The sequence below is a fragment of the Pseudomassariella vexata genome, assembly GCF_002105095.1.
Source record: "Pseudomassariella vexata strain CBS 129021 chromosome Unknown BCR38scaffold_1, whole genome shotgun sequence".
Taxonomy (NCBI): Eukaryota; Fungi; Ascomycota; class Sordariomycetes; order Amphisphaeriales; family Pseudomassariaceae; genus Pseudomassariella; species Pseudomassariella vexata.
In genome coordinates, this window is record NW_024467956.1 from 2811753 (window position 1) to 2833221 (window position 21469).

Here is a 21469-nt window from a genome sequence, read left to right on the forward strand (position 1 = left end):
TCTCCTAATATACCTCACAACATCGTCAGGGCCGCCCACGCAACCAATATACTTTGCTCACAAGTACCTTGGCAGTTCTGGTCACTCAGCGTGCTGTGGCCAATAGCCTGCGAGACATCGTGGACTGCTTCACAAGAATGCCGGCAGTTACACTTGACCACTGCACGTGCGGCATACATGTTTCGTTTGATCCTGAAGGAGGGAGCATGATACTAATTATCGGGGCATCCAGCGTGTCCAGCTAGCCGGGAGAAGGTATGATATGAAGACCAAAAGTTCAGATACCTCGTTTGGGAACAAGTGGCGATGCAGCCGGCTGGTTATGAAAGTACGGAAATCTCCCGGTTTCATGCCAGCTTAATATCGACGTATATCTCTTTCTGATATTGCTAAGCAATTTCAAACATTTGCTAATTGCTAATGGTGTAGTCAGAGTACTCATCCCCTTGCGTTCCTTAACGTAGTTCCTCGAAATCCTGGTTGCCATAGTGGGACTCGATCTCATGGACATATCTGGCTCAGTCTCGGGAACGCTGTGACACTAGAACGACTAAATATGAGCAATGAAGGATAGCTCCCTCCGCGAGAAGTAGCCGTGGTTAGCACTATAATGGTGGTGCTCATAGGACTTGCCAGCTGACTCGACTTTCAACGCTCGATATCCCATCCAAACCATTTTGCGAATGTCACAAATCGAGCCAGAGACACGTTAACATTGTTATCTGTAAACTACCAACCGTTCCCTGGCACCAGAAACTCACTGTTATCAAGTTCCGTGGCTGAAAGAACAGCTTGATGGAGTGGTTCAAAGGCGTCGATACGTTGACAAGGGCGTGACGAGCATGCAGCCTTTCAACAACCTACATGCTTCTATTGTTTCCTAGGGGGGTTTTCAGTGCAACTGTGTATCCCCAGGTGTTCTTAGTCCGCGCGAGGACAGTCCAAACGAGGCAAGGCGCTCAGAATCCCCTCGTGTTTCGAATAGCCTGCTTTCTCCAGGGGAACGGCCAATCACCGCCAGTTTACCTGAAAGTAGGTCTCATTCAAGAGTCCCACGATAACCTCAAGGCGTATTATGGTCTCTTGAAACTACGTGCACAAGTTCTATATCATTATCCTCCTTAAAGTGCCTCCTGGCAAGCTTCAAGCAGTCACCGAGGAGCACACATCACGCTTGCTAGAGCCCCAAGACAGCTTGGACCTGGGCGATGTGCTGAAATGAGCAGGATTCGTATATTTGTGCAGATCCGCATCGGACATGCTACCGTCTCAATCCGAGTGCAGACATGTTGTGTGAATTGGCGTATGATCTGGAGTCACTTCTTGAGTCTGGTAACCGGCGAACGTCCCACAGCAGTACGGGCTAAGAGACGCTTGAAGTAGAGTAGACAACCTGGCGGCATCTTAAATCCGAGGAATTCAGCGTAATCAATTGTCAACTGAGAACCCTCCGTGATAGCGGTGAGAGACGCCAGTGAGTTTGGTATGTAGGCTCTGTTCAGCAGCGCAACTGTATTCCGGATTAAACACCCGAACCATCTTCGACGCGTTAGTCGACGTTCGCCGCGAAAACGAGTCATCCCCTCTGCTGTCCAAGATATTTCGGAGGAAATGAAGCCTGACAAATCTCAACGAGGGATTCTCGCAAGAGGCTCCCGAAGCCCGACTGCCTGTTTGTATCAGTTTCTGTCGTTGGGGAGACCCAGATGTCCCGAATGTCTAGATTGCGGGGTTCTCAAACACCGTCTCTTCATCAAAACTCTCCTTTACATCCTCATCAGACGAGCACGATTTTGCTCAGGTTAATGAGACGTGGGAGGGTTTGAGCTGACCAATCACACTCGCCGACAATATACTGGCTTGCATTCAACAAAGAGATTCATTGTGGAGCATCGATTAGAGTTGAGGGCTTGCGAGCTTGCAACGGGGATCCTTGACTCTCGCTATCGGTATCGTTGTTCTCACCCCTCAACTTGCAGATCCGGGGAAAGCGCAGAATGCTTGTCGCTTGTCCGCCGTTGTTACAATGCAGACGGCAGTTTGACACCACGAGACAGCTGACATCTGGTCAGCAGATTTCTCCAAGATACAAAAGACGAGGTCTCCTCCTCGAGTCAAACTTTTGCTCCGTAGCTTTACATCTACGAGCCGACAGACATCAAAATTAAACCATGTTGTTGGTTTCGATACAGCCGGCAATGTCCGACGTACAAGTCCGTTGCGAGATGACGCTGCGGACCAGGGTCACCAGCCACAGCCCCTCTCCGGGCTAACATCTACACTTGCGTGGCTTTCTACGTCAACCCCCCTCCTAGCCTCATGGGAGAGGGAGCAATTGAACAGGCAACCTCCAGCATATAGTGAGGAACCCAACCCATCGCATGCCCGAATGGGGCTAGATGGAAGCTATAGAACCAACAGCCAAACCTTACCGCCACAGTCAGGACTTCCTCGTCGCACCTTGTGGGTTGTGGCAATGAGTGAAGGTATCCACAACTTGACCGAAGCGATCGCATTGCTCACACCCGCGCGACACCAACGACAATCCGCTATGGAGGACCCCACCTCCAGCCGACCGCGAGGGCCGCGTCTCTATCACAAGAAGTCGAGAACGGGCTGTGTACGATGTAAACAGAGACGGGTCAAATGCTCTGAGGAACGTCCGTCGTGTGCTGGTTGTTCGAGGCACATGGTCGAATGTGTGTACCCTTACCAAGCAGCCGCGTCGTCCGCATCGCCTCCGGGGCTCCCACATGTGTCGTCCTCGATCCGCGCCAAGAGCAAAGGAGCGGTTGTCAGCGCTACTACCGACTTTGGCGCATCGCGACACGGCGGGACGGGGCTCAGCCCGTCAAACACCGAGAACGGGAACCGCGCCCACACGCCCGGAAGCTTTGGACATACACCGGGTAGTCAGGGTACCCAGTCATCGCCGGGCTCGTCGCATCGGACCCCGATAGAAGGCCCAAGCGAGGCAGATTTGGATATCCCCGAATCGAAGGAACGTCGGATGTGGGAGCTGCGCCTGCTACACAACGGCCTCCTGATGGCTAATCCATTTTCTTCCACACAAGCGGGACCGATGACACATCTATGGAACGTCGACATACCGAACATGGCGCTGCGGGACGGGTCGGATCTAATACTTTACGGATTGCTTGCGCATTCGGCACTCAACATGCTAACCAAGCCGAGCACAACGGCCAAAGAGCGCGAAGAATTGGAAGTGCTCCATCAGACGTATTTGGCTCTGTTGCTGCGCGAACAACGGCGGGACGTGGCCAAGATGAGTCCCGCGAATGCCGACGTCATTTGTTTCTCCAGCTTGCGCATCCTAACGCACGCGATGGCCATGGTGCAGACCGTGCCGATGGATCCGTGGGAGCCCCCGCTGGATTGGTTACAAATGGGGCGCGGTGCCGGCGTCGTCTTCCTCACTGCGAAGGAGGCTGTCTTGTCCGGGGAGGGCAACAAGTTCGGGACCTTCCTCAGAGCCCCTGGAGTTGTTGAAGACCCCAACGAAACGATATACGGCGACCACAGCGAGTTGGACTGGCTGCTGGAACATCCAGCGGGCGCACATTCGGCCGAGGCACAGGCTGACGTGGAATTGGATGACGCGGAGACGCTGAGAATCTATAATTCGGCGCTCTCGTATATTTGTTGTTCGCGAAGGGCCATCGAGCGCGGCGAGACAGATTATGCCATCGCCAGGCGGCTCGGCGGGTTTTCAGTATGGATGCCGAATGATTACACACAATACTTAGTCGAGAGGAGGTCGAGGGCGATGGTAATATTGGCACATTTCATGGCTCTATGGATTGATTTTGAGGACGCTTGGATTATCGGCAAGGCGGGCGAGAGGCAGATCAGGGGCATCCAGAAGAGTCTGCCCCTCGCGTGGAGTTCTAAGCTGGACGGGCTGTTTTCGAAGTTCAGGACGCCTGGAAATAGGCCAGAAGCCTCTAGGGAGGCTCCCTAAAAATGGGCTTGGTTTGGGATTTGGGTTGTATAAGTAATACATGAGATATGACTGAAGTATGCAAGCTCAGACAGTGTAAGTTTGGAGTGTTCGTACGTTTGTAGCGTAGTAGCGTGTGCATTTTCAACCGTTCGGGTTTACCAGCACCTCGCCTGACATAGACTCCTCAATCCGAAGGCCTCCCAGGCCGAGATCTCCGAATACGTGCCACCCGTGAACATTCTTGAGTACTCCAGCACAGACTGGTGGAGTCAAATTAAGGCGGAATACCACAATTAGATATCCTACGAAAGCCTCTTGCCAGGTCGTCCTCTAGGAGTTAATGTGACTTCCATACCTGACACTAGCTACGGATGTGATCGCGTACAGTATGGGCAGTGGGAAAGGCCCACAAGGCGCTACGCCGCCACCGTGGAATTCAGTTCGGGGCGACTGTATAGCGAAGAGAAACCTAGACCTCGTAAATCCAAGAGTCAAGCCCACACGTTACAACTTCGGTTACAGACCCTTCAGCACACATGGAAGCAGGGAATCTGCGTAACTTCGAGTCAGCCTCAACAGCCGACATTCCTCAAAGTGAACACGTCGACCTCGGTAGCTCAGATATTGCCATTGTCGACAAGCTCAACCAAGCTTACTTGGAACGTCCTAGGCGGAAGCAACCCCAAGCAGAGACCGGCTGGGTCGGATTACCAGACATGAAGTAGCATCAAGGCAAAAATGATCGCGGTTTACAAAGAAAAATAGAACTTGCCTACTTGTTGAAGTCAGATTGACCTAATGGAGATTGCTCCATCTCAAGGCAGGCTTTCGCAGGTATCAATTGCCATCAAAATTTCATCACAGGTTTGGGAATGTCCGGTATTGCTTCAGGTCATCAACGCATCATGGGTAGCCGCACGAGGGGCCCTCGTGATGATGGTTTTATAAGCAACGGCTCGTATTAGGTTGATCTCGACCTACACATCGGAGTCGTCAACCGCGTGGAAAAACAGGCAGGTTGGCGATGATTTGAGTTGGTGGTCTGAACTGTGGAAAGAAAAAGGGAAAAACTCAATTGCAGCAGCAAAAAAAATTCGAAGTTAAGCAAAGCTGATGAGGATAACCGAACTTACCCCGAAAGAGCCGCAAGTGGGTATGATCGGCCAATGGCTTGATAGCGCGGTAAAGCCTGGTATCAATTCCAGGAGACTCGGGCCAGTTCTAGCTGGTAAAAATTGAAGACGGTGTCGAAGTTATGGTATCATGTACTAAGATAGACCTAGCTGTGTCCCGCATCCTCAATTTGCATTGTCCGGTTCAGTTCCTCGGTGGGCAAAGTATTACATCATCATAGCAACCACAATCACCTCACATGCAAGGAATTCCAATAAAGACCCTGATACAATCAGGAGTCTTACAGTGGATTACACCAGCCTCGTGATTTTAATGCAGGAATCTGCAACAGCACTCATCATCTCAATCATGCCTCTCTGCACTCCATAGCATCACGAGTACCTCGTAAAAGTGAGGTATCACTTGGGCAATTCGTCGACGACTTCAGGAAGCTGAGACCAAAGTGGGTCGTGCAGGCCAAGTGCTCTTTGAATGCGCTCCATAATTCCAGGTGGGACCACAACAGTTATGGCAGGCGTAAGTAAAAGGTTGTTGTTCGCATGGCGGCAGCTAGCGTCAGTTACCTACCACCTGGTCGGCCCTGCATTCACGCCGCCTGCTGAACGAATCTGGGGCGCATTGAAAACATTTTGGCCTTCTTGTCTGATATCTCCAAACTTTCAAATCAATCTATCTGCACGACTTCGCCCATCCGCTCAACCGGACCTGCTACGCCCACCGCTACATCAATTAGATAATTATTTGATAACTACTGCGATTCCTAACCCCCATTCCCACACCTGCCGATCAAAGCAAGACATACTCGCCCAGCCCATCCTGACATCACCATTGTCGCTCAGCTCATCGACCCTTGCCACACACCCGTGTGTCCCATTGTGAAGCGTCATCGCAAGCCCCCAAAAGCGCCTATCGAATAGTCTGAACCGCGCAAACTTCAGGAAAGCCAGTATAGCATTTGGGGGAGAGAAGGTCACAGGATCACATTTTGCATATATCGCCAGACGTCCCCCAAAGTTTTCCTCATGGATAACAAGAACCCCATCTGGAGTCGTCGTACTAAGTGAGTTGCCCCTCTGCCATACGACGGTAGTCTGTTGCGTCTTCCATGCCGTCACACAGCTTTCTCACGGCGTAATATGATTTGTTTTATTCAATGCAGCATGCGTTTAGTGACAGAGGCAATCTCTGCCGAGTTTTGACTCGCACCATCATTGGGCCGCTTTACCAGCTCAGCTAGCTAATTTTACATATAGCACTAGCAACCTCTCCTTGTCAACTAATCAGACCGACAGCGCCGCCAACCCTCGGGACTACTCGTCCCTCTCCCGCCGAAATGGACCGACATCCTCCCATGGCCGCTCCATCCCCTTCAACTCGGCGCCGGCGCCCGGTGGTGGACTAGCTTCGCCGTCCGCAACCGGACCCGGAGGAGGTTCTAGTACCTTCGGGCTTGGCTCGGGGTATTCGCCTCCTTCAGCTCAGCTAAGACGCCAAAGACACCGGGCAACCCTTTCGAGATGGCTATGGGTATGGTTGGGAGCAAGACCCCGTCTGCCGAGAAGTCGTCCAAGGAAGCTCTGAGGTCGACTGTCGGCAAGCAATCTATCTTAAGCTTTGATGAGAAGAAGATTACGCCTTCTTCGCACGCACTTCTCGACACATGGGTATTCTGGACTCGACCGCCCATCAGCAAAGCCAACGGCTACATCGAGTACGAGAAGACAATACATCCAATCGCTCAAGCGCAGACGGCCGAGGAGTTCTCTGCAATTTACAAGCACTTGAAGCCGCCTTCCGCCCTTCCTGTGGTAACGGACTACCACCTCTTCAAGAAGGGTGTGCGTCCGATATGGGAAGATGACGAGAACAAGCAGGGAGGCAAATGGGTATTACGACTGAAGAAGGGCATAGCGGATCGCTACTGGGGCTTGATCCAACTGGCATGCATAGGTGGCCAATTTGGAGAAGGGGAAGATGACGTGGTGAATGGGGCGGTGCTGAGCGTGCGTAATGGTGAAGACATCATCAGCATCTGGACAGCGTCCACAGGCCAGCGAGTCCTCAAGATAAGGTATATACGGCCTCATCTGCTACCTCGGCCAACAGCTAACCAATGCAGGGACACGATGCGCTTGGTACTTGCATGTCCTTCTGACACTCGCTTCGAATTCAAGAGCCACGATGAGAGCATGCAGCAGCGTGCCTCCATTGATGAACAGCGTCGCGAGAAGGCTGCCGCTAACCATCACCATGGCGAGGGCGGCAAGCGAACCTCGCGCCATAATGATAACAATAACCCAAGACAATCTCAAGAGGAGCAGCGGTCGTAGTCTGATCGTTGTCCTAGGATTACAGCCTCCATAATCCTCAAAGCCCAAAAGCTAAACCCCTGAAGGCCACTTCACCGGGTTCTGCTAGGTTCGTAGCTTGAACGACTGGACCAGTTGGTGCCAGTAAGATTGGGCATGGTCAATCCCAAGCTACTACCCATGGCTGTGACATTTGATGGTCAGATTCGCGAGGAAAGACCGTCACCGCCTGACATTACGAATGGAGATGACACCGGGGGGGTTGCCCACCGACGAGGAATATGTTTCTATGCCATTTGATCATGTTTATCAGTGGCGCAGAGCTGCAATAGCGCGTGTACTTTACTGTGTAGCATCACCAGGAAATCATGGGAGGACCGGTCTAAAGCACTGGTAGCGGCCTGAGTGCTAAAGCATAGCGAAAGCAATCTGATAATAAATCTAAGAAGCTTATGAAGATATGAGTTGAGTTAAAGGCAAACTCGAAGTATCTCATTGACATGTCGTGAGAGAAGGAAGTAACACACAGCGTTTCATTTTCACAAGTTGGGGATCACTTACAGTATATGCAGATGCGAAGCCTCATCTACCAGTTAAGAGAAAAGCAGCTCGGTAAGTATGAGCTGACAGCATGTCCCGGCTGTGCATAGAGGACCCACCCTAGGGTAGCGAGAAAACGAATATGGTTCAGTTCAGTTCAGTTCAGTTCAGTTCACTTAGCTATCCCAGATTCCATGGCCCTGTTTTGAGTAGGTGGTGTAATTTCCAAGTCTAACAATCGCTGTGTCATCATATCTTCATCTTAATTATCTATAGAGATCCAGTTGCGGATGTACCAAAAGACAGCGGATTGGTTGTAACCCCTATAAACTTAGTGTAGGTACTCTAAGCTCAGCCTGTCCCTCCTTCCTCTGTGTCTGCCCTCTCATACAGTGGTTAACCGGCTGACAACATCAAGTAGTCCGTCTCTTTCGTCCAGCCGTTACGGATGGATGACGAAAAACAAATAGCCATCTCCTCTTACTTTCCCTTCCGTACGCCTCTGTTGAATACAAGGCTTTTTGCCATTCATGCCGTACCATAACGCCGTTGCATCGAAATTGGATTTAGGGACCAAAAAAAGCTCAAACGTGCAGTTGGAATCGTCGGCACAAAGGTTGTGTCTGGCTCGTCCCCGAAAGCCGGAGGTGATCTTCTCGCCTTCAAAGAGCAAATTCGGGGAGCAACACCCAGCGCTTGTCCGACTTTCGTCCACCGGGAACAGGAACTCGTTCAGCGATCTTCTCAATGGTATTTTTGACTTGCGCGCGTGTGCACAGAGGAAATCTCTTCGCCAGCATATCAACAATCCCCACCTTGGTGAGGAAATTGATGTCATCACTAATGACAGCACGTTTAAATTCGTCAAGAATTTGTTTCGGGACGATGTCCTTGACGTCCGTAGTGGAGGCAGAGCCGGCAGCTGATGCGGCCAGCCTCGCAAACGCGTCACTCGGTGCTGCGGGAGGTCCCATAGGCGCAGATGTGGGAAGGGCGGGCGGTTGCTGAAGAGCAGCCGCTGCAGCTGCCCTTGAGGCCGAAGGCTTCGGTTGCCAGTACTCAGTCGAAAAAGGATCAATCATGGAATGATCTTGGAGAGGTTCTGGGACAAAAGTTAGCTCAATTTCATCGTTGCGCCTTGAGTCTTCTTCAAATTACCCAAAAGGAACTCCATGCGGTACTTGTAAGCAGCGGGCTGGGGCCCAAGCCGCTTCGCATTTTCAAAACAAATACCAGTGCTCTTTGGTGAACTTTCGCGCAGAAAGCCCGGCCGGGCAGTGGCTGCATCATCGGCATCATCCAGAAAATCTGCCATTTCCTCGTCAACCTCGTTGTCGTCATCTTCTTCCTCACAATCATCAAGATCCTCGCCCTCTTCTTCCTCCCACTCGGCCTCAGAATCGTAGTCGTAGTTGAGTTTTAAGACGCGGCCAGTCGGTCGACGCGCGAGCTTGTGGAGGGTACAGTCCATATTGGATGTGACAGTGCCAACGTACGGCGGGCGTACGTCCTCATAGAAGGACAGTATTTTTATCGGAATCGCATCGAGTTGCTCTTGCACGCTATTGTACCGAACCATTTGCGACTCCGTTCTAATGGGCGGGACACCAAGCCGGTTGTCAACGGGATCGCCGTACATCTCGGACATGATCTTTGCAACACTGAAATGAAGGATCCCCCGCCTGGTATGCAGACCATTCAGTTGGAAGGCGTTCACAGGTTCAAATGGTGTGACGGAAACCTCGCCACGCTCTCCACAGATATACTTATCCAGTATGTCGGACTTTGCCTGCTTCGTCTCTTCGTCCATAGAAAATGACGACGGCCCAGCCATAGTCACGTCCTGTTTGACGTAGAATGGCTTGAATCTGCGCTCGTACTCTGACATGTTCGTCTTGCGGTCTTTCTTGGCGAGATCCGGGCTCGCATTCGCAACATCATCTGTCGTACGGTCTTTGGCAGTATTGCCACTTGTTTGCTTCACAGGCGTCGTTGGACCAACATCCACTTGCTTGGGTTTTATGAAGAAGGCTCGCAGACTGGGCTGCTGCTTCGCTTTTTTCTCCTTCTCCGCATCGGCTTTCGCTTTCTCTGCGGCCTTGGCAGCGTCTCTCTCACGTTTCGCAGCTTCTCTCTCGAGCCTGGCAGCTTCTTTCTCGGCTTTCGCAGCTTCTCTCTCTGCATCAACCTCGGCCTTTTTTCGCCGCTTCTCTGCGCGCTCTTGCTCCTCTTGCGCTTTCTCGGCGGCGGTCTTCACAGCTTTATGCCTTCGTTTAACACCCGCCTGAATCTGGTTGGTAGTTGATGCGGACATCGTGGTTGTACTTGATGGTTGCACAGCGGGTGCCGTGGGGTGTTGTTGGTTAGGGCTAGGTGACTTCTGAAGACCAGACGACTTTGAAGATGTAGGATTCGGGGAAAAGGAGTTCTTGTCGGGTGTGCTAGATCCCGCTTCGGTCATAGCAGCAGGGCTGCTGCTCGATGGCGGCGATTGGGCGGGCATAGTGATGATAGGAATCGGAGATGTTTCTGTAGGAGAAGCGGGTTAGAGTAGAACCTATAGAAGAGGAGGTGATGAACACTTACGGCGTGTGGGTAGGCCTGCCATCGAGGCGGATGTTATGAAATCCTTAGGCAGTCCCAGATTCTCCAACGTGAGGCTTTCGTCAGTGGGGAGGTGGACAGTGGCATCAGCGAACTCGGCGTGACTGCGCTTTCTCGCCGCTGTCTCGGTCTGCTGGACGTTGCTGGCTACGTCGAACAAAGGCATTTGCGTTCAGAACAGCCCGAAGCCTAGCTTGATGGTTTACAGGTTGCCACAGGTCACGCTGAGTCGAGATGTTGCGGTTAAAGTCGATGCGGAAGAAATCAAGATGAATTGCCTCGGGTGACGTTGGGGAAGAAAGGAAGCACGTTAGGGGCTCAAAGGAACAAATTTTCAAGGCATTGATTGTTCACCAAGGACAACGGTGCTGACCCTTACTTTTGGATAATGTGGCCAGTTGCGCTGACCTTCGATTGCAGGTCACGTTTTCTGGAGTTTTGAAGCCATAAAGATTGAGAGTCGCCGCCTGTTACTAGAGGGAATGCGCGAAGGGACGCGTTTGAGCGCGTTGCGGTCGAATAGTCGAAGTGCATTATGATTTGTCGGGTCCGTGCCCTCAGCCGGCAGCTATTTTAGTGGAAGAAGTAGTAGCCCTGAATGGCTTCATTTCGATTACCACTCAATAATGTAATGGGATGTTGATTTTGCTGAAAACTGCGATTGTGTTTTTCTGTTAACATTGAGTGACATGATTTTCTTCATTTGAAGCCAAGGTTTGTGTCGTTCCGGTTGAGAGCTGGTCAACAAATGTGTGAGTGGTATCATGAACATGGCTTCATATCATGCCTCAAGGTTTGCAAGCACAAATTATAACGCTTTAACACGACTGGCCGAGTCTTGGATTTTGAGCTCCTGTAGGTGTTATCAGAAGGTTCAGTTACAGAAACTATTCTAACATTAGATCATGTGTATCACATGTGTAAGTTCACCAAGCCACGCAAAAAGCTTTCTTTTTAATAAAAACATAATCAAAGTGGATTAGGGACAGGCTGAACATGACATTACTTGTGCTTGTCAAGTTTCAAATCTTCAAGTATATTTTATTTACTTGCAGTTTTCCAAAAGTCTATACTCTGGGAACAATTCACAGTTGCTTTGCACAACCATGGATGATGACACCACAAGGAATGCCAAGAACAATTGAGCCATGCGCTAGTCTAAAAGTAGATGACCCCATTGTTGATCCTCGGTTGGGATGAACAATAACACGCCTCTTGGCAAACCATTCTGCCACCCGACCTCTCCCACCGCCCAGGGATCTCAGTACAAATATCTGGCCTCCCTCCCATCTTCTGCATGTGTCTTTTCTCTTTTCTTCTTCATACTTACCTTCTTACACCTTCCCAAGATCAAGCATTTGGGGAGGTAGCATGGAAAACCTGCATTGCACATCGCGGTGTTTGCCATGCTTCACTGTCCTTCGGGGCCGTGAGTGGGGGAATTTTTGATACCACATACACATTTTTCGTTGTGAGCATTGCCTCGAGCAGTGTCATGAGGAAGAAAATCTTTGTGCTTTGTCTTTTGATGTATTATCGTTGTATAAATTGTACTGGGGCTACACGCTGGGAATTTTGCCTGGATAATGTGAGACGGAATTGTCAAAGTGCTGCCTGCGGATTTCAAGCGTGGGCCACGAAGGAAAGGCAGTTCTGTCATTATAGAAGAGTGACTGCGAATGGTGAACTGTATCTTATAGTGATGGACGCAAGACGGCCACCTGATTGAATAAGCAGCCCAATGCGTCGTGTCCTGAAATATTTTGACCACATTGGAAACACGTTGCAGGTTATAATGAAGGTCGAAATAGTCATGGCAATAACCACAAGTTTACATGTCGTCCATCTCGGCGTACCTACTTAGGACTTACTATGGTACGTATGCACCGTGAGTATTGCCCTTCAGATTATTACCTAGATTCAGGTGTATCACATATTCAACATGCCAAACGATATCTCGTCCCTGCTAACAAGGTGCCGCGTATAAGGTTCGCGATGTGAAGCCTAGGAGTTTAGTGGTGAAGTTCGCCTCAAATGCAGATATCAGAGATCAGAGTCTGAGTAGCTTGGCATAAAAGATGAGGAAAGAAGCCATTGGGAAATGGCTGCTCTGGTGCTCAATTGTACTTTATAGCCACGCCGACAATGGCTTGATAGAGATGATAGTAGAAATAGCAGCGGCTGCCGCTAATGATCAGACGTTAGCCAAGTGGTATCGGATTATGGCGGGCCGACAACCACTGCTGGGAAATTTTGGCAGATCGAGCTACGAGCACCGTCCACCCTGATGACGAACGAATCGCTTGTTGATCAAAGACAGCTGGATTGAAGTTCCAACAATTTCCCTCGATAAGTGGCTGAAGAGATCGCCACCCATATCTCACCGCTGGATACAATGAGGCTATTCACTCTCTCGTCCTCAGCTCGAGTGGCGCTGTCGCGAGCTTGCGGGTGCAGCAAGGTCGCGCCTGCGATCTCAAGCAGCCAAGGCGTCGTCGCAAAGAGGTACATATCATCCTTACATCAGCTTCCGTTCATGACGCTCACCATTGCCAGAAGCTTCTCATCCCTGCCATCTCTGCGCCCAACCCTCCAACCACGCTTAAACACCGTCTTTCGGTCATCTATATTAGCCAACCCGGCACCCACAGTCATCACCAGTCCAGCTGATTCGGCAACACTCGATATAGTCCCAAAGAGCGCGATCACCTCAAATCCCGCACTATTTGGTGTTCAGATCCGATGTGGCCCCCGCCCAACAATGGCGCGCACGAGTCGATTGGTGCGAAAGCGTAGACATGGGTTCTTGAGCCGGATACAAACACGGACAGGGCGCCGAACACTACAAAGGAGGAAGAGCAAGGGGCGGAAAATGCTGTCCAACTAGTTCGCGCGTGACAGTATAGATGCGGCGTGGGGCGTTGCAAGACGGGTGAGCAGCTACGCCGGCAGGTCGTCAAGGGCCACTCATGGCCGGGCCCTTGATACCTTTTCCGATGACGCTACTTTATGTATAATATGCTATGGGTTGGCCCGGGTTATAGAACAGGCAAACCATATTATAGATTGGGAAGGAGATACGACTCTATTTCACCACGGTGTATCATAGCAGGAAGGCCTCAACCCCACCGTGAAATCAAACTGGCCAAAAAATTACTGGAACATCTTATGAGTTTGAGAATTGCAGGTATGAAGCAAGATCGGCTGTGCTTTCGGAATGTCTTGTAAGCACGAAGCGAACTCGCTCTTGGCCCTTTCGTCACTCCAGTAACCAACGATGACATCTGTGATGATGAACTCGGCGTTAACACAGAATTTGGACTGAGGTGACGTCTCTTCAAGTATTCTGGGATGTTGGACGCATATAAATAGGTAAAAAGGGCAGGGACATATGGAGCAAACGAACCCTATATCTACTCAAGACTAGAGTAGACAATGGTGACAGGTCGAGTTCATGTGTCCGGGGAAAGGCTTGACAATTCAACAGGACGGTCTCAACTATTTGAGGATTTCCAAGTCAGGCTGCAGAATGATTTAATTAATTCAGATGAAGAAAAATTACACCTATGAGTCGATCAAAACACAGCAACCACTTCAACATTCTTCAACTGATCTATTGATTTTGGGAACCGCATTCCTTATCGATAAGCTATGACAGCTTCAAGCTTCCACAACCGCGTTCGTTCCTGGCCTGCAAACGCCGCCGTTTGCGTCTAAGCTCCAAGTTTCGTCCGTCTGCACACAACATCATCCAGAACGACACGAGGCCAACAAGGAAAATCAGATGCGCTACGAATAACGATGAGCCAACGATGGCTTTCAGTGATAAACCAACACGCATAGCGCAGCTTAACCCTCAAACGGGTTCCAGCGTGCGCGGTGTTGTCACGATCGTTTGGCCTTACAATTCCGTCAATAACTCGATCGCATTCACTCTAGCAGAGCCAGAATTCCGTCTCCGGCTTTCGAAGGGCCAGGTTCGCGTCAATTTCGCAGGTTCGAGCGCGAAATCGGTCGCAGACTGTGGCCTGGGTCCCGGCGACGAAGTACTTATAAGCTTGGAAGGCGCAGAATGGGAAAAGGCCGACCAGTCCAGAGTTCCTGGAGCCAATATTGACTGGCAGTTGAAGTTCTCAGAGAAGCTTCTGTTACAGGTCAACCTAGCCGACAAGGGCGGCGCGACTACGATTATCGACGTAGACCACCCTCCTTTACCCGAGCCCAAAGAAACCGCCGCGCCGAGTCCACAACCTGAAGTCAACATCGCTTCATTCGATCTCTCGCCGGTAACGAATTTGGCGCCAACACCACTCAAAATCCCATCTCTCAACAGACTGGAAGAGAACGAGTATGCGTCCCCAGCATTCATCAAGAGGGCTAGGGTGTCATATGGCTCCCTTTTCGAGGGCGGCTTGGATGTTTTCGATGATGACGGCGGTGTCAAAGGCAAAGGTCGTAAGAGAGCGCGTTTTGGACGGTACAGTGGTGCGTGGCGGTATAGTAGCCAGTCACGGAGTCCTGAGCCGCAACCAACGCCTGCCGTAGACGAATCGGATGATGAAACTTCCAGTAACAAGCAGGAGACGCAATCTCCCTCTTCTCCACGTCCTGAGATGATTGATGGGGGTTGTCAGACTATGGAACTCGATATACCACCCCCAGATACATTGTCTCAAGACTTTGGGGAACCTTTTAATCATCAAACAACCCAAGCGATGGACCCCTTCGTAACAAATAGTGCGTTAGATCACGGCCATCGAGTGTTCCCTGCCAACGGCTGGGAAACGACGACACACAAGTCTAATCCATCATATATGAGCACGGGTACTTTCGCCAGCAGTCACGAGAGAAATGCACCGTTCGGATCAAACATTGAAATTGGTATTGGTGTTACTCACTACCAACGAGGTTGGGACCCTTCACCAATTCAAGACCCATCAGCTACCTACCCAGACCTACCTTCAGACGATGTGCCCCCAGCAGAACTGCCGGACGCGTATCGTCCTAGCATACCCTCGCCTCCACCCGGTGGCTTCGGAAACGCCGGCTCTGCGATGCCACATGAATCTCTGTTTCCACCTGTTACTTCTCTGCCCTTCCCGCAAATCACCACCTCGGCACCCACCAATCCTTTCGCGCAACAGAGTATCGCTGCACCTGCGAATACATATGCGCGAACGACCTCTGAATCCCGACAACCCTTGGCCACGAGTACAAGTACTCTGCTGTGGTCCACCGTGAACAACCCCCGGCGATCTTCTTCAAGGCCTCTCACAGATCATGTAGGCAGCAATGATGGTCAAACGCCCGAATCTGCACTGGTCATTGGTGAGAACGACTCCGAAGATGAATTAGCCGAGCCGGAGGCTCCCGCCGAGCTACCCGCTAGACTAGACCATGGTGAGCTCTCCATCAGTGGGCCGGGGGGGTTTGGTGCACAGGTTGATGTCGAAGAAGGGGATCTTGATGAAGATGCCGATCTAGAAGATGAGATTGGCGTTCAGTACTCGGATGACGATGAGCCGGAGTATGACGACGAGGAGAAGGGTGGCGACTACGATACTCGGAATTACGTTGGGCCAGCGGATGATGAGGATGATAGTCACGACGAAGATTTACGGCCACATCAATTGGAACCAGAATTCGACGATGGCGAGGAAGGGGAGAATTGGGACGAGGAAGATGGGTACGATGACGACGAGTATGACGAAGAAGAATTTGAGAGTGATGACGAAATAGGCAATAACGCACCTTCAGCACCACCATCCAAACCGGCTGAACCCATGGTTATCGACCTAATATCGTCATCAGAAGATGAAGGCGATGATGAAGATCAAGAAACCCAATCGCCTCCCCGGCCTCCTCAGCCGCTGACGCGGAGCATATCAAGTACGCAACAAGGGCCAGTTGCAGTAGAGTTGATGCCGGAATCGTCCGCATATGACCCTGAAAGCGAAGAGGACGGGGAAGGCGAAAATGAGCGCGAACGTGAGGCAGAACACACCAGTGTCCATCAGGGTCCGGCGGCGGCGGAACTGATGCAGGGACCACCTGTTTATTGTCCTCAAAGTCAGGAGGGCGGGGAAGGCGAAAATGAGCATGGCAATGAAAGCAAGCAACAAGGCGCCGCGGCGACGGAGCCAATGCCAGAACCACCCGTGTATGGCACCATTAGCGAAAACGAAAACGAGCCTGAACCTGAGCAACAGGAAGAAAGTAGACAAGGTCAAGTGGTGGTGGATTCGATGCCAGAATCGCTCGTGTATGGTGTTATGAGCGACGACAAAGATGAGCAGGAGCAGGAGCAGGAGCAGGGACAAGAACGACAGATGACAGAGGGGAGCGAGGTTGAGGGCTTTACGGACAATGGTGAAGATGCCGGGTGCGAATTCGGTGGCTCCGAAGCTGAAGAGGGCTCTGAACAAGAGCTTGCTGACGAAGAGGCTCTGGAAAACCTGGCCATGGCTGAAGATGAGGAGCTTGAAGAGGTGCAACTTGTGGAAACTCCACTTCTAAGTGGCACAACGCTCTCAGCCCGATTAGACACCAGGGAAGTTGTCCCCAAAAATAACGCTCCAGCCATGGAAGACACAGAGCCCGATAAACATAGTCAAGCCCGAGCAGATGACATGCAAGATGGACAGAAAGGCGAACGAGAATTTGGCGTCGAAGAATTAATTGAGCCCACTGGGGGCAGTCATCAGGATGTCGAGATGGGAACAGGCGGTTCTGTCAAGGAAAGCCAAACTGATGATGATGCCATGGAAATAGATGGGCCTGTCGACGGGGTCAGAGAAGACGACATGGCTGGAATAAAGGTGGTGATTGAAGATGTTCAAATCAGTCGGCAGGATGATGTGGCAGAGCACGACCAAGCCGAGAAGAACATGCCTCCGCCAACATCGAGCGTCATCGAGCAGAAGCCAGAGCCGGCAGTGGAACGTACTATTGCGCCGACCTCGCCACCTCTAACCCAATCATTCCCGTCCCAAGCCATCGAGGATGAAGCAGATATTGTGATGCAAGAGACCGCTTCCTTGGTTGGGTCCCAGTTGGCCGTGGATCAGTTATTTACACCCATGGATACACAGCCAAACGAGTCAATCTTGTCTCAAAAATCTGTCACAATCTCCGAGATGGAATTCGTGGCAGACGAATCTCTCAACGCCGCTGAACCCTCGTTGATGGTTGAAGAATCCTTGGAAGTGGTGACTGAAGAACGTCAAAGCCTGAGCACATCGCAGGAAAGTCATCGAGAAATTAATTCTGACCAGCATGATTCCGAATCTGAGTTGCCCGTTGAGTTGCCGATCAAAGCACAACCCCAAGATACTACAATCTCTCCAAAGGCTTCTAGCTTCCAAGATGACGGTGGTTCCAAATCCGAGTTGCCTGCCGAGTTACCAACCAAAGAACTGCAACATCCTACTGTGTCGGACGAGGCTCTCAGCGCTCAAGACGATCAGATTTCTGGATCCGAGCTGTGGGTTTATTTGCCGGCCATGGAGGGCGTGCAAGATCCTAGCGCCTCGAGGGACGCCCAAGAGGACATTACTGAGACCCAAACTGAACTTCGTGTGGAATTGCCCCTCATGGAGGATGTGCAAGCCCCTAGTGTATCGCAGGAGGAGCATCTGGGGGCTCAAACGGAGACATCAGGGCCCGAGCCTGAGTTGCGGGTCGAGTTACCAGCCCTGGACGGTCCTAGTTTATCGCGAGAAACCCCTTTTCAAAGCCGGGAAGATATCCCCGTTCCTGAAACAGAGGTGCGGGTTGAGATATCAACCGGCATCGTGGAAACCCAAATCCCCGAAGATGATGTCGCTGTGGCAACTCGCAATGAACACATCACACAATCTGTCCGGGAGGCCCGTGTGGCACTCGACCATAATTTTGATCAGTCTTTCGGGGAAGGCGCCTCTTTCTTGTCACAACTAGAAGCTGATGATGCTCTGCAAGCTGCCCTTATGGAGGAAGACTCGCAGTACTTTGAGGTAGAGTTCCGTCAATCCTCCAAGTCAGATGATGGCCCACCCGAAACCCAGGAGCACTTGCCAGAATACGACAACGAGGACAACATGATGATAGAAGAGGAAGGGTCAGCCCCATCTCCTATCCTCGGTTCAACGCCATCGAAGATAGTCTTAGTAGAAATCAATGCGGCCACTCCTGAGCTACCAAATCAGCTCGAAGTCATTGCTGGATCTCCAGACGAACCTGCAGACGACCTTTCGGACCCGGATCCAAGTGTGCAGCTGGCCACAGGCGGAACAGCTCCCAAAAGTGGAAAGAGAAGACGGGAAGCCACGCCGGAAACACGGCCACACACTAGATCTATGGACCAGAAGAGCTTCATGTCAGATATTGACGTCGACGAAAGCGTCCAGTTGGCCAAGGCATCTTTGAAAACTCCTTCCAAAGCTGCGGCCAAGTCCTCACCTAAGACCCCCAAGTTTGGAGCTAAGGCCGCCGCCAGCTCGCCAGTTAGCACGGTGCTAGAGGGAGAAGGCAACAACGTTGTGTTTCAGTCGAGGCTTGGGCTCATTCGTCACCTTCGAGACGAGTTGGCGGATTGTACAAACCTGAAAGTCCTTAACCAGCACCTGAGCAAGATCGTGGACGTCATGGCGGTAGCGCTGATAACGCCTGCTGACCCGCAACGGGCCAAACGGGGCCCCAGGGAGTATATGATGTCTTTCACCATCACGGACCACAGCATTAGTCCAAACGGCGTCGTGGAAGTGCAGCTCTATCGACCTCATAAAGAGTCTCTTCCCAGAGTTAAGGCAGGCGATGTCGTCCTCCTACGCAATTTCTCCGTCGTCAGCATCACAGACAGGGGCTTCGGACTTAAAACAACGGATACCTCTAGCTGGGCCGTCTTTGACAAGGAGGACCCCGACGAACCAGCGCAGATTAAGGGTCCCCCACTCGAGTATGGGGAAGCTGAGGCGGTGTATGCGGCATCTTTACGAAAATGGTTTGGACTTTTGGACGGGAAGGAGCGGCAAAAATTGGACAAGGCCAATGATAAGAACGTTGCGGCGGGCAGGTCTAAGTAGATCATTAGGCTTTGGCTCTCAACATCATAGGGGATTTTGCTGGTAATTACATAGCGTAGTAGGAAACATGACGATTTCTTCGATTTCATGACTTGATAAATCGAACTTGACCACTGGTTACTTGCCATTGTTATACACTCCAGGATTTTTGCTCCTGTATGCGAGACTGTACATGTCATTTTCGTCACGTCGGTCATGGCATCCAATGGTATGTCTCGACGAATGCATATGATCTGCGCTGATTATTTTGCACTGTGTAATATGCAGTCTCCTTCCACAGAGAAATATGATATCGTGATTTTCCCGGGGTATGGGGAAGTCAACTTTTGTCTTCGTTCTTGTCGTCATTGCTTGTTATAAGGCGTAATAAAACTTGGCCTAAATCACTGCCCCAGATCAACGTGTTATGATGACATAGTGTATACCACAGCCACGATTCTAGGCACGTCTTCTAGCGGCTCTTGCCATTAGCAATGCTTTCGGCTTCGCGAAATGCCACTTTCTAGCAGACAGCCCTGGAATGCGGCATGTCCCATTTGGGTCTACTTAATTCACTGATACCGCGTAGAGAGAACATGTCGATATCACTTACACGGACCGCTGGTTCAGTACCAACCATTGCCAAGCTTCGAGCCTAGCAAATATCCCGTGGTTATTCATGACTTCCTCTATAATAGTTGATCGAATATTATGTATTTTTGGTACCATTGGCAAGTAAACTAGAGTAGTTTCGGGGTGTTTTGTCTATATGCCTAACCCAGGAAGGTTGACCTTGCGGCAACGGTCGAAAATTTACTTCCAGATTCCCATATACCTTTAAGTACCTTATCTCTGTACTTCTCCATCGCGTACCGTTTTGTTGAGCGACTCGTCCTGGCTGTTAAAGCCAGACTGGAAACCGTTTGACGCAAGTTCTTCCATGTCAGACGTGGTGCAAGTCATCTAGATTTGTTTGGTTCACATACACCTTCGCGCATGCTATCGAAACACGGGGCAAGGGCAGACTAACGACTTGTAGATGATCATTGTGACATGTCTACAACGCATCATGCAAAGAAGGTCGTCCCCATGGGAGGCGCAACCCTGAGAGCTGGCTCTTCCCGGCACCTGATCCGCGGCTCGTCTGGTCGGTGCTTGACCAGAGGGCCTGTTCACCGCCAGTCACCTTGGGATACTCAAATGGTTAGCACAGTCCTCGGAGTATGCACCATTCCGTTTTGTCGTAGCAGAATTTGTTAAGTAAGATTTGTTAAGTAAGCCACGATAGGTCATCTACACGGGGAGTTCCTATGTCAGAGAAACCATCCGGTGAAGAACTCGGCCAAGAAGGGGTTACGGAACGGTCTGTTCCTAGGACGACCATGGCCGGGGAAGAGTCCGTGAGAATGAACACATGGCATGAGCCCATTTTCCTGGATGCAGATCTCATCCGATTGGACCGCTTGCCAGTTGGCCAGGCATAATCCATGAAATTCAATGAACGACAATCCAGTCTCCCCTGCGGCCGGGGCCCGAGCCGAAACTTAGTTCCATATCCGCCGGGCGAAATGCTAATGCAAGTGCACTTGAGTCACAGGGCTAATACTGTTGTTCTGCATCAGATATAATAGAGTAGAAGTGGAGCAAGTCAGTGTGTTGGCAGATCTGGAGAAGAGTTAACATGGCGAAGTGGTTGACGAGCTTCGGGTGCAGTCCGGAGTAGGCAGCGTTACGATATTGCAAGGGGAATCAGCTGGCCGATTTTGGCACGAGATGTAGATTTCATGCGCGTCTGAGGTTTCTTGTGAGCGGCTGCAAAAGAGGTGGTTGGTACAGGGTTTTGTAACCTTGTGTGGCGAGGCCAGGGGTCCATGTTG

At 51.0% G+C, this 21469-nt stretch overlaps 6 protein-coding genes across 6 annotated transcripts; 5 read left to right on the forward strand and 1 right to left on the reverse strand.

The window, feature by feature from the left end:
* Positions 1-2476: 2476 nt before the first annotated feature.
* On the forward strand, positions 2477-3982 carry BCR38DRAFT_480167 (uncharacterized protein; the record flags this gene model as incomplete). The annotated part of the gene is made up of 1 exon (XM_040863245.1): positions 2477-3982. One exon carries the CDS (start codon positions 2477-2479, stop codon positions 3980-3982), a length of 1506 nt encoding a protein of 501 aa, XP_040721264.1.
* A 1654-nt stretch (positions 3983-5636) lies between these two features.
* On the forward strand, positions 5637-7885 carry BCR38DRAFT_417710 (translation initiation factor eIF 4e-like domain-containing protein). Its single transcript, XM_040859169.1, has 4 exons — positions 5637-6158; positions 6352-6536; positions 6581-7169; positions 7218-7885. The coding sequence occupies exons 1-4, from the start codon at positions 6121-6123 to the stop codon at positions 7426-7428; spliced, it is 1023 nt and encodes a 340-aa protein (XP_040721265.1). The 5' UTR covers positions 5637-6120; the 3' UTR covers positions 7429-7885.
* A 724-nt stretch (positions 7886-8609) lies between these two features.
* On the reverse strand, positions 8610-10717 carry BCR38DRAFT_404732 (chromatin assembly factor 1 subunit A-domain-containing protein; the record flags this gene model as incomplete). The annotated part of the gene is made up of 3 exons (XM_040857869.1): positions 8610-9049; positions 9106-10476; positions 10534-10717. 3 exons carry the CDS (start codon positions 10715-10717, stop codon positions 8610-8612), a joined length of 1995 nt encoding a protein of 664 aa, XP_040721266.1.
* A 1008-nt stretch (positions 10718-11725) lies between these two features.
* On the forward strand, positions 11726-12613 carry BCR38DRAFT_17523 (uncharacterized protein). The gene is made up of 2 exons (XM_040853888.1): positions 11726-12439; positions 12540-12613. Exon 1 carries the CDS (start codon positions 11849-11851, stop codon positions 12278-12280), a length of 432 nt encoding a protein of 143 aa, XP_040721267.1. The 5' UTR covers positions 11726-11848; the 3' UTR covers positions 12281-12439; positions 12540-12613.
* Positions 12614-12802: 189 nt separating this feature from the next.
* Positions 12803-13758, forward strand: BCR38DRAFT_417715 (uncharacterized protein). Its single transcript, XM_040859170.1, has 2 exons — positions 12803-13056; positions 13111-13758. Exons 1-2 carry the CDS (start codon positions 12947-12949, stop codon positions 13436-13438), a joined length of 438 nt encoding a protein of 145 aa, XP_040721268.1. The 5' UTR covers positions 12803-12946; the 3' UTR covers positions 13439-13758.
* A 504-nt stretch (positions 13759-14262) lies between these two features.
* BCR38DRAFT_417716 (uncharacterized protein) lies at positions 14263-19695 on the forward strand. The gene has a single exon (XM_040859171.1). It carries the CDS (start codon positions 14364-14366, stop codon positions 19611-19613), a length of 5250 nt encoding a protein of 1749 aa, XP_040721269.1. The 5' UTR covers positions 14263-14363; the 3' UTR covers positions 19614-19695.
* Positions 19696-21469: the final 1774 nt, after the last annotated feature.

Bases quoted from the DNA above. Each gene is read 5' to 3' on its own strand.
- BCR38DRAFT_417710 (XM_040859169.1), top strand. From the start codon at position 6,121: ATGGATAACAAGAACCCCATCTGGAGTCGTCGTACTAA. The intron at 6,159-6,351 runs GTGAGTTGCCCC...TTTTACATATAG, and splicing joins ATCTGGAGTCGTCGTACTAA to CACTAGCAACCTCTCCTTGT. The intron at 7,170-7,217 runs GTATATACGGCC...TAACCAATGCAG, and splicing joins CAGCGAGTCCTCAAGATAAG to GGACACGATGCGCTTGGTAC.
- BCR38DRAFT_17523 (XM_040853888.1), top strand. From the start codon at position 11,849: ATGTGTCTTTTCTCTTTTCTTCTTCATACTTACCTTCTTACACCTTCC.
- BCR38DRAFT_417715 (XM_040859170.1), top strand. From the start codon at position 12,947: ATGAGGCTATTCACTCTCTCGTCCTCAGCTCGAGTGGCGCTGTCGCGA. The intron at 13,057-13,110 runs GTACATATCATC...CATTGCCAGAAG, and splicing joins CAAGGCGTCGTCGCAAAGAG to CTTCTCATCCCTGCCATCTC.
- BCR38DRAFT_417716 (XM_040859171.1), top strand. From the start codon at position 14,364: ATGGCTTTCAGTGATAAACCAACACGCATAGCGCAGCTTAACCCTCAA.